The following is a 14,008-nucleotide window of genomic DNA, read 5'->3' as shown; positions in this document are numbered from 1 at the left end:
AAAAAAACTGAGTGAGGAGGAAATCCATCATTGTGTAATACAATATGCCTGGAACAGTGTATGAATGACAAAATGGGCTGCAAAGAGCCAACATGTGCGTTTTAAATGTAATTTTTAGCACCCCAGCTGGAAAAGGCCGAGCTCTTGAAGGATCAGTTGCAAGGGTCACAACCTGTATGATCAGATTTGCCATCTGATGCACGTGGATATCAGAAGACCAGACTGCACATGTAAGCTTCCAGAAAAGCTTGTTCTGCCCCTGTGAAGATCTTGAAGATTTTGCCCATTTTTTTCTTTCTTTCTTTCTTTTTTTTTTTTTTTGCTGGAATAACACGTTAGAGGGATCCTATTAGAAGAAGAACACTAGTTGTGTTAACATGGTAATTAATCCAGTCAGAAAGAAAGAGGAAACCGGTTGTGAATTCACTTCTGCAGCCCAAAAAAGAAAGGCAGAAAGATTCCCAGAAATTGGCAGGCGTTCATAAACAACGTTCTCTCCCCATGCCTTGTGAACTTTCTGCTTAATAAACCACATCTTCATGCAGGCCTTGCAGATCTTAATATATTTACTGTTTTATTCCACCTCATAATCTATAGAAATGGATTTCTAGTTGTTTCCATCTGTGTTTCATCCTGAATCATTTTGACTGGCTAGCTAGCTCCTGCATCTGCCAATAATGGTGGCATTTTCTAAGTGTAAATCTAAGTGTAAGTAATGAGGGGCTGTGGCCAGAGTGATAGCCTCTTTGATTAGGGACAGTGTGAGGATTGTACTTGGGATAAAGGCAGTTCCTTGCTCCAAAGGAATTTAGAATGTGAAAGCTTCTTCCGGTGCATAATTCATGCCTGACACCTCCACATCTCCCAGTGTTGGAGGGATCTTTTACGTTTGCTCTGCCTGTAGGTCAGCGTTGGAAACGTTGGTTCATGTACTCTTTGAAACAGCAAATAGCCGAGAGGTTAGCGCTTTCGAGTGCTGGGATTTTTTTTTTTACATTCTGTCCCTGATCACCAAGTTTTATCCCAGATACTTGATGTCATAATCAGAAAAGGCATTTTTTTTATCATAACCATCAAATCAAAGAACCTTGAGGCTTGAAGGGAACTTTGATATATCATCTGCCAAATGGGGAAACTGAGGTCCACTGGGGGAAAGCTGAATTGTATGAAGACACTCGGATAACTGGACCACATTTAAAATCCCTGACTCCTAATTAATTCATTGTTTTGTTTTTTTGTTTTTTGTTTTTTTCAGCAACACCTGACCCTTTTGTATTCCCTGGTATCTGGGAGCTGGCCCCCCCCATTGCCATGCAGGTTTTACCTCCCGTGCCCAGGAAAACAGGAAATAAGTCACATCAGATGTGATCACAGCCAAAGAGGCTTAGAATGATGACAGAGAAAAGCAATACGTAACCTGCAAAGTAACAACATGGTTCTAGCCAACTTTGAAAGGAAAAGCCAGTTCGATGGCATTCTCTAGAATACAGTGCTAGGCTGATGCTGGAGAGGGGCTCCTTAGCCGGCACAGCCCCCACACAGGCGTCCTCCCATGAGAAAAAAGGATTTCTAGTAATCAGCCTTCATTCTGAGAATATTTCCCATTCAGGCAGCATCCCAGACATTCTACCAAGTTAAAGAATGAATAACAGCAGATGGAGGGAGAGATTAGAGATGGAGGGGAGGAGGGGAAAGCAGCATTTTAGTGCTGAGCTCTGAAATGAGCTGTGGGGAGGATGGTGCTCAGAGTTATGGCAAAGCTGTCCGGAAGCCTTCTGGGCAGGCCAGGAGGCGCGTACGCCCAAACCATAAAACACAGGCGTACTCCTGCTCCTCCATGTGCTGTTTGAGCTGATGGCCAATTGGGTGTGACTCAAGTGGCCTAAATGGAATCATTCTGCATGTGCCTCCATCTGCCCTCGAGTCATGAACGTAGCATTTTTGTGCATGCCCTGGGCGGGGGGTGTCTATCAAATAGATAACTGGTCTCAATCTTCTTACCAAATGAAAACTCAACTCTCATTACGTGTCCTATGATTTCAGGAGTGTTTAACCAAGAAAGGAGGCTAAGGGGTGCTAAGAGTTGCTGCTTTCCATATTCTGTGCATGTTAAACTTTTTATTTTAATAGGGTATATATGAATCTGGGCTGGTTTTGTTTTATGGTTTGTTTGGGGGTTTTTTTTGCTCATTGTTTATTTGAACATTTTCAAACATGTGGAAAAAATTTTACAGTTAACCCATCTAGATTCTATCATTAAATTAGAATACAGTTGGGGCACCTGGGTGGCTCAGTCATTAAGCGTCTGCCTTCGGCTCAGGTCATGATCCCAGGGTCCTGGGATTGAGCCCCGCATCGGGCTCGGCAGGAAGCCTGCTTCTCCCTCTCCCTCTCCCCCTGCTTGTGTTCCTTCTCTCGCTATCTCTCTCTGTCAAATAAATAAATAAAATCTTTAAAAAAAATAAAAAATAAAGTATCCATCCTTCTTTTCACCTATCAATTAATCTACGTTTTTAAAATGCAGATATCAATATACTTCCCCTACATGCTTTAGCGTACCTATTAATAACCAGTTTTTAATATTTGTTGATTTTTATTCCTCTTGAGGTAAAATTTATGTATGTACAAACCTTAGGTGTACCATTCTGTAGGTTTTGACTCAAACATCTATCAGGAAAGAAGTTACCATCACTCTAGAAAGTTCCCTCTTGCCCCTTCCCAGCCAATCCCCACCTCCAACCCCTAGAAGCAACCATTCCTCTGATGTTTTTCATCATAAATTGGGTTTGTCTTTTCTAGAACTTCATATTTGTAGAATCATCCAGTGTGTATTTTTTGTGTAAGACTTTTGTTTTTTCCTTCAGCATAGTATTGTTGAGCTGTATCCATGCTATTGTGTGTGTCCGTAGTTCATGGGTTCTTATTTCTGAGTGGCATTCCACTGCACGAATAGACCACAGCTGTGTAGCCGTTTTCCTATTGATGGATACGTGAGCTGTTTTTCCAGTTTTTGGTTATTATCAGTATAGCATAATCATGCTCTTATCCAAGTCTTTTTTTGGACATATATTCTCATGTCTCTTGGATAAATACCTAGAAGTGGAAATGCTTGCTTATAGGGTAGTGGTATGCTTACTTTTATTAAAAACCTGCCCAGTATTTCCCCCAATTGATTGGACAGTTTTACACTCCCACCACCAACGTATGAGATTCCAGGGGCTCAACATCTTTGAAAATATTTGGGGTTGTCAGACTCATTTTAACCTCTGTGGTGGGTGTATAGCAGATCTCATTGTGGTTTTCGTTTGCATTTATTTCCCTGATAACTAATGACGTTGAATGCTTTTCATGTGCTTATTGGCCATTCATTTAGCTTCTTTTGTGGAGTGTCTGCTCACGTATTTGGCTCATTTTTCAATTGGGTTGTTTTTTATTACTAAGTTCTGGGTATTCTACATATGTTTTAGATATAAATCCTTTGTCAGATATGTGTTTTGCAAATATTTTCTTCTAGTCTGTGATTTGTCTGTTCCTTTTCTTCATTTCTTATCACTGTCTTTTGATGAACTGAACTTTTAAATTTTGCTAAAATCTAACTTACCAATTTTCTTCTTTTATGTTATGGCTTTCTATGGTCCTAAGAAACCTTTGCCAACTTCCAAGATTATTTTGTTTCCGTATAAAAAATTTGTGATTTTGGCTTTTAGGTTTAAGTCTATGATCCATCTTGTATTAATTTTTATGTATGGTGTGAAGTAGGGGGTTTTGTTATTGTTTTTTACATTGATTTTCAATTATTCTAATACTGTTTGTTGAAGAGAACTTCTCTATTAGGTATTTTTAAGTGACTTTGTCAAAAATCAAATAATTATAGATGTGAGGGTGTATTTAAGCCAAGTTCTGTTTTACGTTCCATTGTTTGACTTGTCTATGCGTATGTAGTACCACAGTGTCTTGCTAGGTATAGCTTTGTGGTAAATCTTGAGATCAGTATAAACTCCTTCAACTTTGTTGTTCTTCAAATTGCTTTGACTATGCTATGTCCTTTGCATTTCCATATAAATTTTAGAATCCCCTTGCCAGTGTCAAAACATATTATGATTTGAGGATAACTGATATCTTAATGATATTGAGTTCTCTGATCCATGAACATGGTATGTATTTCCATTTATTTAGGTCTTCCTTAATTTTCTCAACAATGCTTTCTAGTTTTTAGTGTCGCGATCTTGCATTGTCTTTTGTTAAATTCATTTTTAAGTGCTCCTTTTTTGGTTCTCTTATAAATGGAATTATGTTTTTAAATTTTGTTTCCTAAAATTTTGCTAATAGTTTAAAAAAATGCAACTGATTATTGTATATAATTTTATATCCTTTGACTTTGATAAATACACTTATTGATTCTAGTAGTTGTTTTGTAAATTCTTTAGGATTTTCCAAGTCATCTGCAAATAGAAATGTCATCCTTTCCAATCTCTGTACCTTTTATTTCTTTTCATTGCTTTATTGCAATGGCTAGGACCTCTAGTACAATGTTGACTACAGGTGGTAAGAATGAATATCCTTCATTTGTTCCTGACTTTATGGGGGAAAAGTCAATATTTCACTATTAACAGGATTTTTACTTGTAAGGTTTTTTATAGATGTCCTTTATGAGATTGAGAAAGTTTTCTACTATTCTTCGATTGCTGAGGATTTTCTGTTGTGGAAGGAGGGCTGAAATTTGTTGAACGTTTTTTCTTTGTCCATTTAAATAATCATATGGTTTTCTTCCTGTTTGTTTATATGGCAAATTACATTAATTTTTAAATATTAAACCAGCCTTGCATTTTGGGATAAACCCAAGTTGGTCTTGGTACATTATCCTTTTAACATATTGCTAAATGCTATCTATTGAACTTTCTGAGTCTATGTAAGGAATATTAGTCTGTAATTTTCTTCTTTTGTCTTCATCAGGTTCTGCTATTTGGGTGGGACTGGCCTCACATATAAAGTTGGGAAAAGGGTCATGAGAATATTTTGTGTGAATGAGAATCAGAAACAAAAAGCCAGTCACATATTGATCTGTGAGCTGGACACCAATTCATAGGGTTTTTTTGCTTCTCTGAATGTTCCAGGTTTGTGCATTCTGGAATTTGTCACAGGCTCTGAAATAATGGTAAAGAGATGGTGCTCTGGCAGGGTTATGTATTGATGAAAACAGAATCAGCTGAAAGTGAGTTTGCTAAATGAAGTAAAATTTAAGCAATTTATTTAGACATAAAATGATGCTTTCTATTCCCACTTTGTACAGAGATTTTCCTTTGAAATATTGCTTTTCTTTTTGATAACATTAAGAAGAAAAAATTAGGAGTGTAAATAGTTTTACCAACTTTAAAAAGGAAGCCTTCTGACATTATTATAATAAAGCAGGAATACACTGGGCCAATTTTTTTTCTTTTAGTTTTCTTAAGATATAATTAACATACAGCTCTGTGTAAGTTTGAAATGTATGGCATAATGACTTGGCTTACGTATATTGCAAAATGATGGTCACAAGTTTAGTTAACATCTTCTACCTCATATAGATACACACACAAAAAAAGAAGAAAAATGTCTGTGTGTGTGATGAGAACTTTTAGGATTTACTTTCTTAGCAGTTTTCAAATATAACATAGAACATTGTTAACTATAGTCATCATGTTGTACATGACATTTCCCATTATGTATTTATCTTACAACTGAGAGTTTGTACCTTTTGACTTACCTTCATTCAGTTCACCTTCCCTTGCCTCTGGTAACTACAAAGCTGATCTTTTTTTTTCCTATGAGTTTAGCATTTTTGGTGGTGTTGTGTATTGTTTTTTGGGTTTTTTTTAGATGCCACATAAAAGTGAGTTCATACTGTATTTGTCTTTGACTTATTTTACTTAACATGGCAGCATTTCCTTTTTTACAGCTGAATATTATTCCATTGTGTGTATATACACCACGTTTTCTTTACCCATTCATCTATTGACAAAACTTAAGTTGTTTCAATGTCTTGGCTATTATAAATAATGTTGCAGTGCAAATGGGGGTTCAGATATCTCTTTGACATAATGATTTGGTCTCCTTCAGATGTATGCCTAGAAGCGGAGTTGCTGGATCACATGATAGTTCTATTTTTAATTTTTCAAGGAAACTCCACACTTTTTTTTTTTTTTTAAAGATTTTATTTATTTATTTGACAGAGAGAGAAATAGCGAGAGCAGGAACACAAGCAGGGGGAATGGGAGAGGGAGAAGCAGGCTTCTTGCTGAGCAGGGAGCCCGATGTGGGACTCGATCCCAGAACCCTGGGATCATGACCTAAGCCGAAGGCAGACGCTTAACGACTGAGGCACCCAGGCGCCCTCCACACTGTCTTTCATAATGGTTGTGCCAATTTATAATCCTACCTCTGGTGCCCAGGGTTCTCTTTTCTCCACATCTTCACCAGCATTTGTTATTTCTTGTCTTGATGTCAGCCATTCTAACAGGTGTACAGTGATACCTCACTGTGGTTTTGATATCCATTTCCTTAATAATTAGTGATGCTGAGCATCTTTTCAGGTACATGTTGGCCATTGAAATATCATCTTTGGCAAAATGTCTATTTAGGTTCTTTGCTCTTTTTTAATGGAACTATTATTATTATTATTATTATTATTATTATTTTGCTACTGAGTTGTATGAGTTATTTATATATTTTGGATATTAACCCCTTATCAGATACATGATTTGCAAATATTTTCTCCCATTTCATAGCCTGCCTTTTCATGGTATTAATGGTTTCCTTTACTGTGCAGAAGCTTTTTAGTTTGATGTCATCTCATGTGTTTATTTTTGATGTTGTTGCTTGTGTCATATCCAAAAATTCATTGCCAAGACCCACGTCAAGGAGCTTCTCTCCAGATCAATTTTTTTTTAAACTTGTATGTTATACAAACTACTTTAAGAGAGAAATTTATATTTCCTGGACCTCATATGTTGAGTTTTATTATTTTTACTATAATTTTATTTGGCACTTATGGACATAGAACTATAAACTTTTATTTTGTAATTTTACACAACTATAAAAACAATATACACAAATTAAATATGAACCGAACTTTGTGAACAATGAAATGCAAGTTAATAACATTAATGCAAGGGGTAATACCATTTTGCTGAAGCTAAATTGGTGCTTACAATTGGAATATACTCCTGTTTCAGCATGAGTTGTTTTGAGTTGAGCAGACCTGTGTTACTGGGTGTGATGTGATGACTTAATTCTTCTGCCTTTTTCCTCCATTTGAACTTCTGTGAACTGTTTGTTCATATATCATTGGCTACGTCATTTAAGTATTAAGTGCACCTCTGAGCCTCTATTCTTTTCTTTTTAGCCAGAGATCATAAAGCACCATTCAATACCAGGACAAGTGTAAATGCAGGCAGTAAAATTATGTACCAGTATCTAGCCTTCAGGGCCTAATCCAGATGATCCAGAATTTGATTATTGGTCATATTAATTTATTTTAGACGCTCATGAAAAATGGATAATTTAGAAATCTCCTGGGGAACTCTAGACCTTTGAGAATATAAATCACTATTGTGGATGGGCCCAAGAGCACAATGCTCTGTCTCCAGGCCACACAGTGGCCAGCGTGGCAGTGGACAGCCCTGTTCCCTCTGAGCACGAGCACAGAGGGCTTGGGTGGAAGGCAACATATGTTTTGTGAGATCCCTGAGGCCTATGGTTTGTAAGCCCATTGAAATCCTATCCAGAATCCTAGCTGAATTTTTCTAGTTTGCAGCCTCAATACTTCTAGATCCCACATTTTGTATGTGGCAAGTTAAGTGGTAACTGAGGTTTGCAGATTTTCATGTAATTTATTCTGGTTTTCTTCCAATGGCCTGTGAGCTAGAACTTAAACACAGCCTCGTTGTAGTTGCTTCTTCCTGTTTAGAGAGCTGGCATAATATTTTGTCTTCTGGGCTCAAATAACCATGTAATTACTCTGTAATCATATAGTAATTAGCATGTACTATATGCATTTATTACATAATTATATTCCTGGAGGATTGCATGGCAATTATACTTACATTCAGCATATCATTTTATATAATGTATAATGAACAAGTATATAATTTGTTGCTTTTTTCTTTTATTCTAATTTCAGTTTACCAACCAGGAGCTGGAAACTCCTTCTCCTGTTGCCTTGTGTATACGCAGTCAGGCAGGTGCCTGAGCTCCTTTGGCTTCTTGGGCCCCACTCGGTCCCGCCTAATTATACATCTAAGGGCGCGCTGGGGGCTTGTGGGCTGCCCTGGGCTCCCAGCCTTTGCACTCCTTACACGTTGTCCTTGTCAGGAACTCATTACCTGTGAGCTTCAAACCGCAGCATTGATCCGAGCGCCCAGCATCGCCGGGGACACGGCCGGACCTGTTAGAACAGCGCGCACGTGAGCAGCCGGGCGCCCAGCCCTGCGGTCACGCCTGCCTTTCTTTCCTCTGCAGTGGAGCACGTTCCCAAGGGAAACAACTGCCTGGACGCCGCCAAGGCCTGTAACCTCGACGACACGTGCAAGAAGTACAGGTCCGCCTACATCACCCCGTGCACCACCAGCATGTCCGGCGAGGTCTGCAACCGGCGCAAGTGCCACAAGGCCCTGCGGCAGTTCTTCGACAAGGTTCCGGCCAAGCACAGCTACGGGATGCTCTTCTGCTCCTGCCGGGACATCGCGTGCACGGAGCGGAGGCGGCAGACCATTGTGCCCGTGTGCTCCTACGAGGAGAGGGAGAAGCCCAACTGCCTGAATTTGCAGGACTCCTGCAAGACGAATTACATCTGCAGGTAGGCGGGCGCCGGCAGCTGGGCGGTGGTGAGTGAGCCGGCCGGGAGAGGCTTTGCGGCTGCTTCAGGGGCCGAGCTCCCGGTCTCTGAGTTTCTACTGGGCGGGTGGGGGTGCGGAGGCCGAGGGGAGGGCAGGTGGTGGAGCCCACTGGCCAGAAACTGACCTCTGCCCTCGGACTCCAGGGTTCTTCCGAAGCTGGTCAGGCTCTTGTGCAGAGGAAGGTTCCGGTCTTGAACGCAGGGGATGCTGTGACAGGTGCTTAGTAAGCCCAGAGGGTCACCTGAGGCCAGGTGAGCGTGAAGGCTCGTGCCCACTCAGCAAGCTCTGAGCTGCTGCCAGGGATCTCAGGGGGTTAACTCGGGGGGAGGGGGGCTGCAGATAGAGAGACTCTTGACTGTCAAAGTCTGAAGTCTGGGAGAGACCAGCGAGAGAGACTGAGCCCTGGAGAGAACTTCCAGAATGGCCGGGATCTGTTCCGGGCTATTCAGTCGTGCCAGTGGCTAAGGCAAGTGGGCACCTCCCGCCCAGCCATGCTTCTGGATCGCAGCCTCCAGCAGAAACCCTGCTAAGCTTGGCCCTGTTGTTGAAAACAGGGGCTTCCTTTGCCTTTTAGGCCATTTTTTAAAAAATTGATTTTAATGTTTGAAGGAATCCATGAACACGTTCTCTGTGGGGTTTTTTTTTTTTTAAGGAGTATAGAATTAGGTAGCTGCCCCCTTCACTCTGCACCTACTTGCCCCCAACTGTCACTGTCAATAATTTGATTTATGTCCTTCTAAAACTTGGGGTTGAATTCAGCTGCTCATGGAAGCAAACAGATTCTGACAAGCAGAGTCTTTACCGCCTGAGGCAATGAGCGTGCTGCCTTCAGATACGCAGGCTGGATCCTGGGCTGGAGGTTTAGATGGGGCCTCATTTTGACAACACCTGTATTTTGTCCCTGGGGTAGAGCCAGGAGGCTTCGGACACCGTCTCTGACAAAATCCTATGTGCTCAGTGAATGTTCACAGGTGGACAAGTAGATGAGGGTGTGACTATGTGCTTGTTTGCTTATAAACTCCCCATTTCTAAAGAACAGAGAGCAGGGGGGGGGGATGTCAAATTTTGAAGGTTCTGGTGAGCTGCGTTTCTGGTCAGTTCAAGTTTTACTCTGATGGAATGGCATCACATTCTTTCCTGAAACTAGTTCTAGTAGGGACCAAAGAAAACTAAAAGTCTTCATTATCTGTAGAAACTTCTCATGCTGAAGATTTTTCTGGAGGTAATGCCCCTCTATTTTTTTTTTTTTTAAGTTCTCAGCAGGTAACTTGCTACATGAGAAAGAATATAGATGAGCAGTCGTGTCCTTGGAGGAGTCAAGTGTCCTGCAATGCAGTTTCTCCAAGGACTCTCTCACTCCTAGACCTCTGTTCCATTGAGACCTTCTTAGCTACGGGCTAGAAGCAGGGGACGCTTGCTAGAAGGATGAGGCAGGTCCTCCACCCAGCAATAATCTGGGGATGTCAATCAGCCAGAGACTAAAAGAACCCCCTGCTGGAGATGAATGTGGCTGAGAAGCAGGACACAGGGAAGAAGCATAGGAGCAGGTTGGGAGGGAGCAGAGATTCTGAACAGCTCTCCTGTGAAGACCCCTGGATTTGAAACTCAAGTTCCTGGTGCCCCTTTAGCCTTTGAGCAGAAGAGATCCCTCTTCTAGGAGCAGGACTGCATTTCTAGGATCTTTCTTGGCTTAAAGCCAGACAGATACAGCTCCTCCCTGTCTTAAAGGTAGATGTTGTCCTCTTTACTGATGGGTCCAAGCCAGGCAGCCTCAAGACAGGAAGCTGTATGGGGAATGGAGTGGTGGGTGAGCCCAATGAGCAGTGGCCGGGAGGTGGGAGAGGTGATGGAGCCTCTCCCTTCTCTTCTCATGAGGTTGGTCTTGCACACGAGCCCCAGAGGAGGTCTGAGATGGCTCCGGTACAGGCTGAAAGCTTCCGTGAGCAGTTCATCAGCATTACCTCAAAATAGAGAATCCTTCAGGCATCTGGGGGGCTCAATCGGTTAAGCGTTCCACTCTTTGATTTCAGTCCAGGTCATGATCTCAGGGTTGTTGGATCGAGCCCCGTGTCAGGATCTGCACTCAGCCCGGAGTCTGCTGGAGATGCTCTCTCTCCCTCTGCCCCTCCCCCTGCTCTCAAATAAATAAATAAATAAATAAAATCTTTAGAGAATCCTTGGAGGGTTGGTGTGAATTAGGTAAGTCAGATTGCTTTTTTGCTGAGCTGCAGTGAGAAATACCTGGGAGTTTGGGAAGTTGGGAGAAATCCCTGGGAGCAGGGAGCCCGATGCGGGACTCGATCGGGGGGCAGATAACAGGGTGATTTGGGTGCTGCTTGGGGCTCAGACTGACCTGCTAGGAAGGCTCCAGGAATTATTGGTGTTGAGACAGCCTCAGTGGCAGAGAGTGGCCTCAGCTGATGGGGCAGAAATGTCCTGGGGGAGCAGCAGAACAGTCCTGCCCGACGAGGACTATGCCTGGTCACGCCAAGGTGGGAATGTCGTGACCACGCAGTGCAGTGCAGGTGCGCGTGACTAGAAGGCTGTTTGGAAATCCAGATTCTACACCACCCAGGGGCACTACCAAGTGAAATTTGTGTCAGCGGGATTGACGGGTTTTATACCGTGTCTTGAGACTTCCCCGGGAAGGTGAATCAGCACCTTCCCCGGTTGGACCCATCGGTAAGTGATTTAGCCCATAATTTCTTTCCAGGCGCAGGACTTATAACTCATGATTACCTGCTCCCTGTCAGATGTGGTAAATGTAATTTAAGCTGCTGGGTAGGCTAGGGGGTGTTTTCTTTCATCAGGTTTTATGAATCTTGCCTTTAATCCTATCCCTTTTATTCCATGCCTCCTTCATCCATCCCGGGGAGGTCCTTGCAGTGCCTACCGGCCCCAGCAGCAGCTGGTACTCCCTGGAGCTGGGGCTTCTGCGGGGTTTCACGTGACAGGTGCCGCGACGCTTACCCACCCAGAGACAGGGAGGCATCCAGGAGAGGATGACTTAAGGACTAATTTGAGTATTCCAAAAGGGAAGGGACAGCAAGAGGTAACATTGCCTCCTAAAGACAGTTTTCTTTGAAAGTTCACACTCTCAAATGCTCCATTTCCATCTCGGAATCAGCAACTATCAAAGAGCTGCCTCAGCTCATTAAAACTCCCCTGCACTTGTTCGCTTCCCACTCGGCGCACACGGGTTCCTCCATCAGGGTCCAGCAGTGCCTCTGTGCAAAACCTGTCCCTCTCCTGTCTTGTGCCTTCACACAGAAGAGATGCAACGTTAGCCTTCCCTTTTGACTTTGTTTTCTTTTCTCCTTTCCCTTTTAGAGAAGCTGACTGGTTCCTTTCCTCTTGGGGTGGTTGGGGCCTCCAAGCTTGTCTACAGAACAGCAAACACGGAGGTATTTTGAGGAGGATGTGAAGAAATTTAAAAGGCACACATTCTTCCCCTGAAGCACAGCGTCTCCCTTGCCGATTGTCCCTCTGGTTGCTTTCCTTAGTGCCTGGAAGGATGTCAGGGCTGGGTTTGACCATAAAGGAGGCATAGTCCTTTATTCCTGCTGCAAGTTGTTATAAATGCATAATTTAAACCTCTGCCTTACCTCCTTTCCCCCAAACTCTGATAATCCAAAATAAACTCAGCACTTGCGCACTGGCTCAGGGTGCTCAAATATGTTCATATCTCCTTTATTTTTCTGATTAAAAAAGACACCTCAGCTCTACTTTATTACCAGGAGGTCCAGCATCTTCCACTGGAATATGCCTCCTTCCGTTCTCATCGAAGAGTGACAGAGTTCTACTCCCAAACCCTTTCTGCTTCCCGTGCCAGGCAAAGAGAGAGCATGAAGCTAGGACCAGCTCACCTGCCTGTGGTTTTAGGTGCTGCCTCATGGTGTCGCTGTTGAGAACAACCCAGAGGATGCTTGGTTTGGTGGCGGTGCCCTTCTTGGCCATTCTGCACAAGCAGCAGAGGTGCTGCATCCTTGGGCACCAGGTAACTTCATTCATACTCAGTCCATAGCCTCTGTTTCCCAAAGCATGGCGTGTTGCCCTGGGGGTGGGGCCCTAAGACCGTCCGGCCAGAGCCAGCCCACCAACTAAGACATCCCCTTAACTGGCAGTACATTCCCAAGTGGATGTTACAATGTTGCATTTCCTTCCTTCCTTTCTTTCTTCCTCCCTCCCTCCTTCCTTCCCTCCCTCCCTTCCTTCCTTCCTTCCTCCTTTTAAAAAAATTTATTACGGTAAGAGCATTTGTCATGCCATCTACCCTCTGAACAGATCTTTGACTGCACAATGCAGTGTTGTCATCTGTAGGCACCATGTTGTACAGCTCTCTAGAACTCATTTATCTTGTATAACTGAAATTTGTATACACTGATTAGCAGCTCCCTGCTTCCCCTCCCCCATCCCTCAGCAACCATAATATATTCTTTGCTTCCATGGGTTGGATGATTTTAGATACCTCGTGCAAGTGAGATCATGCAGTGTTTGTCCTTCTGTGACTGGCTTACTTCACTTAGCATAAATTCCTCCAGATTCATCTCTCTTGTCTCCTATTGTGGAAGTTCCTTCTTTTTAAGGTGAAACAGTGCTTGGTCAGGGATATCTCATTCCTTCTGGAAAGATTCTGATAATGCTGAACCTCAAAAGAGAAGGTATCAGGGTCTCTGTGCCCTCTATACCCCATCCACTCGCTCATCCTGGTGCCTTGGCTCTGTGTCCCCCGTAGTTTCCAGGAATGGTGGTTTTGATCAGGTCACCGAGTATATGATTCTACCTTTTCCCAGGGACTGAGGATGCTACAATTGTGTCCTGGAGACCTGGTTTTTGTTGTGTTTAGTTTTGTTTGTTAGCAGAACCAGGAAGGTCTCTCTGATACAGTTCCGGAAGAATAGCATATGCAAAATCCTGCCCTAGCCAGCACCACTCTCCACCCCGGGGCTGAAGCTGTTATACTTAGAGGAAATGTGTTGTTGTTAATTTATTAACTGGACAGTTGAGAAACATATCACAAAACCATCCAGCAGATTTCTGCTCCAGTAACTTAACTTGGTCCGACGGGTGTTAGTGCACCTTTAAGAGGCGAGGAGCATTTCATTTGCTTGGAATCAGATCCTCTCTGCACAGTA

The 14,008-nt window shown here is 42.8% G+C and overlaps 1 protein-coding gene across 3 annotated transcripts in view; it reads left to right on the top strand.

Moving 5' to 3' along the window:
- GFRA1 (GDNF family receptor alpha 1) overlaps nucleotides 1-14,008 on the top strand; it is a 218,094-nt gene that overhangs the window by 147,595 nt on the left and 56,491 nt on the right. For all 3 annotated transcript variants that reach the window (XM_045878926.3, XM_064595310.1, XM_045878925.3), the window contains one exon: nucleotides 8,497-8,833. In XM_045878926.3, coding sequence (XP_045734882.1) covers nucleotides 8,497-8,833 — 337 coding nt within the window. The remainder of the gene's footprint in view (nucleotides 1-8,496; nucleotides 8,834-14,008) is intronic.

The sequence above is a fragment of the Mirounga angustirostris genome, unplaced genomic scaffold, assembly GCF_029215605.1.
Source record: "Mirounga angustirostris isolate CCGP_5_RB_7025 unplaced genomic scaffold, mMirAng1.0.hap1 SCAF_6, whole genome shotgun sequence".
Taxonomy (NCBI): domain Eukaryota; kingdom Metazoa; phylum Chordata; class Mammalia; order Carnivora; family Phocidae; genus Mirounga; species Mirounga angustirostris.
The sequence above is the reverse complement of the archived record's forward strand: the minus strand, read 5'-3'. Positions and strand labels throughout refer to the sequence as shown.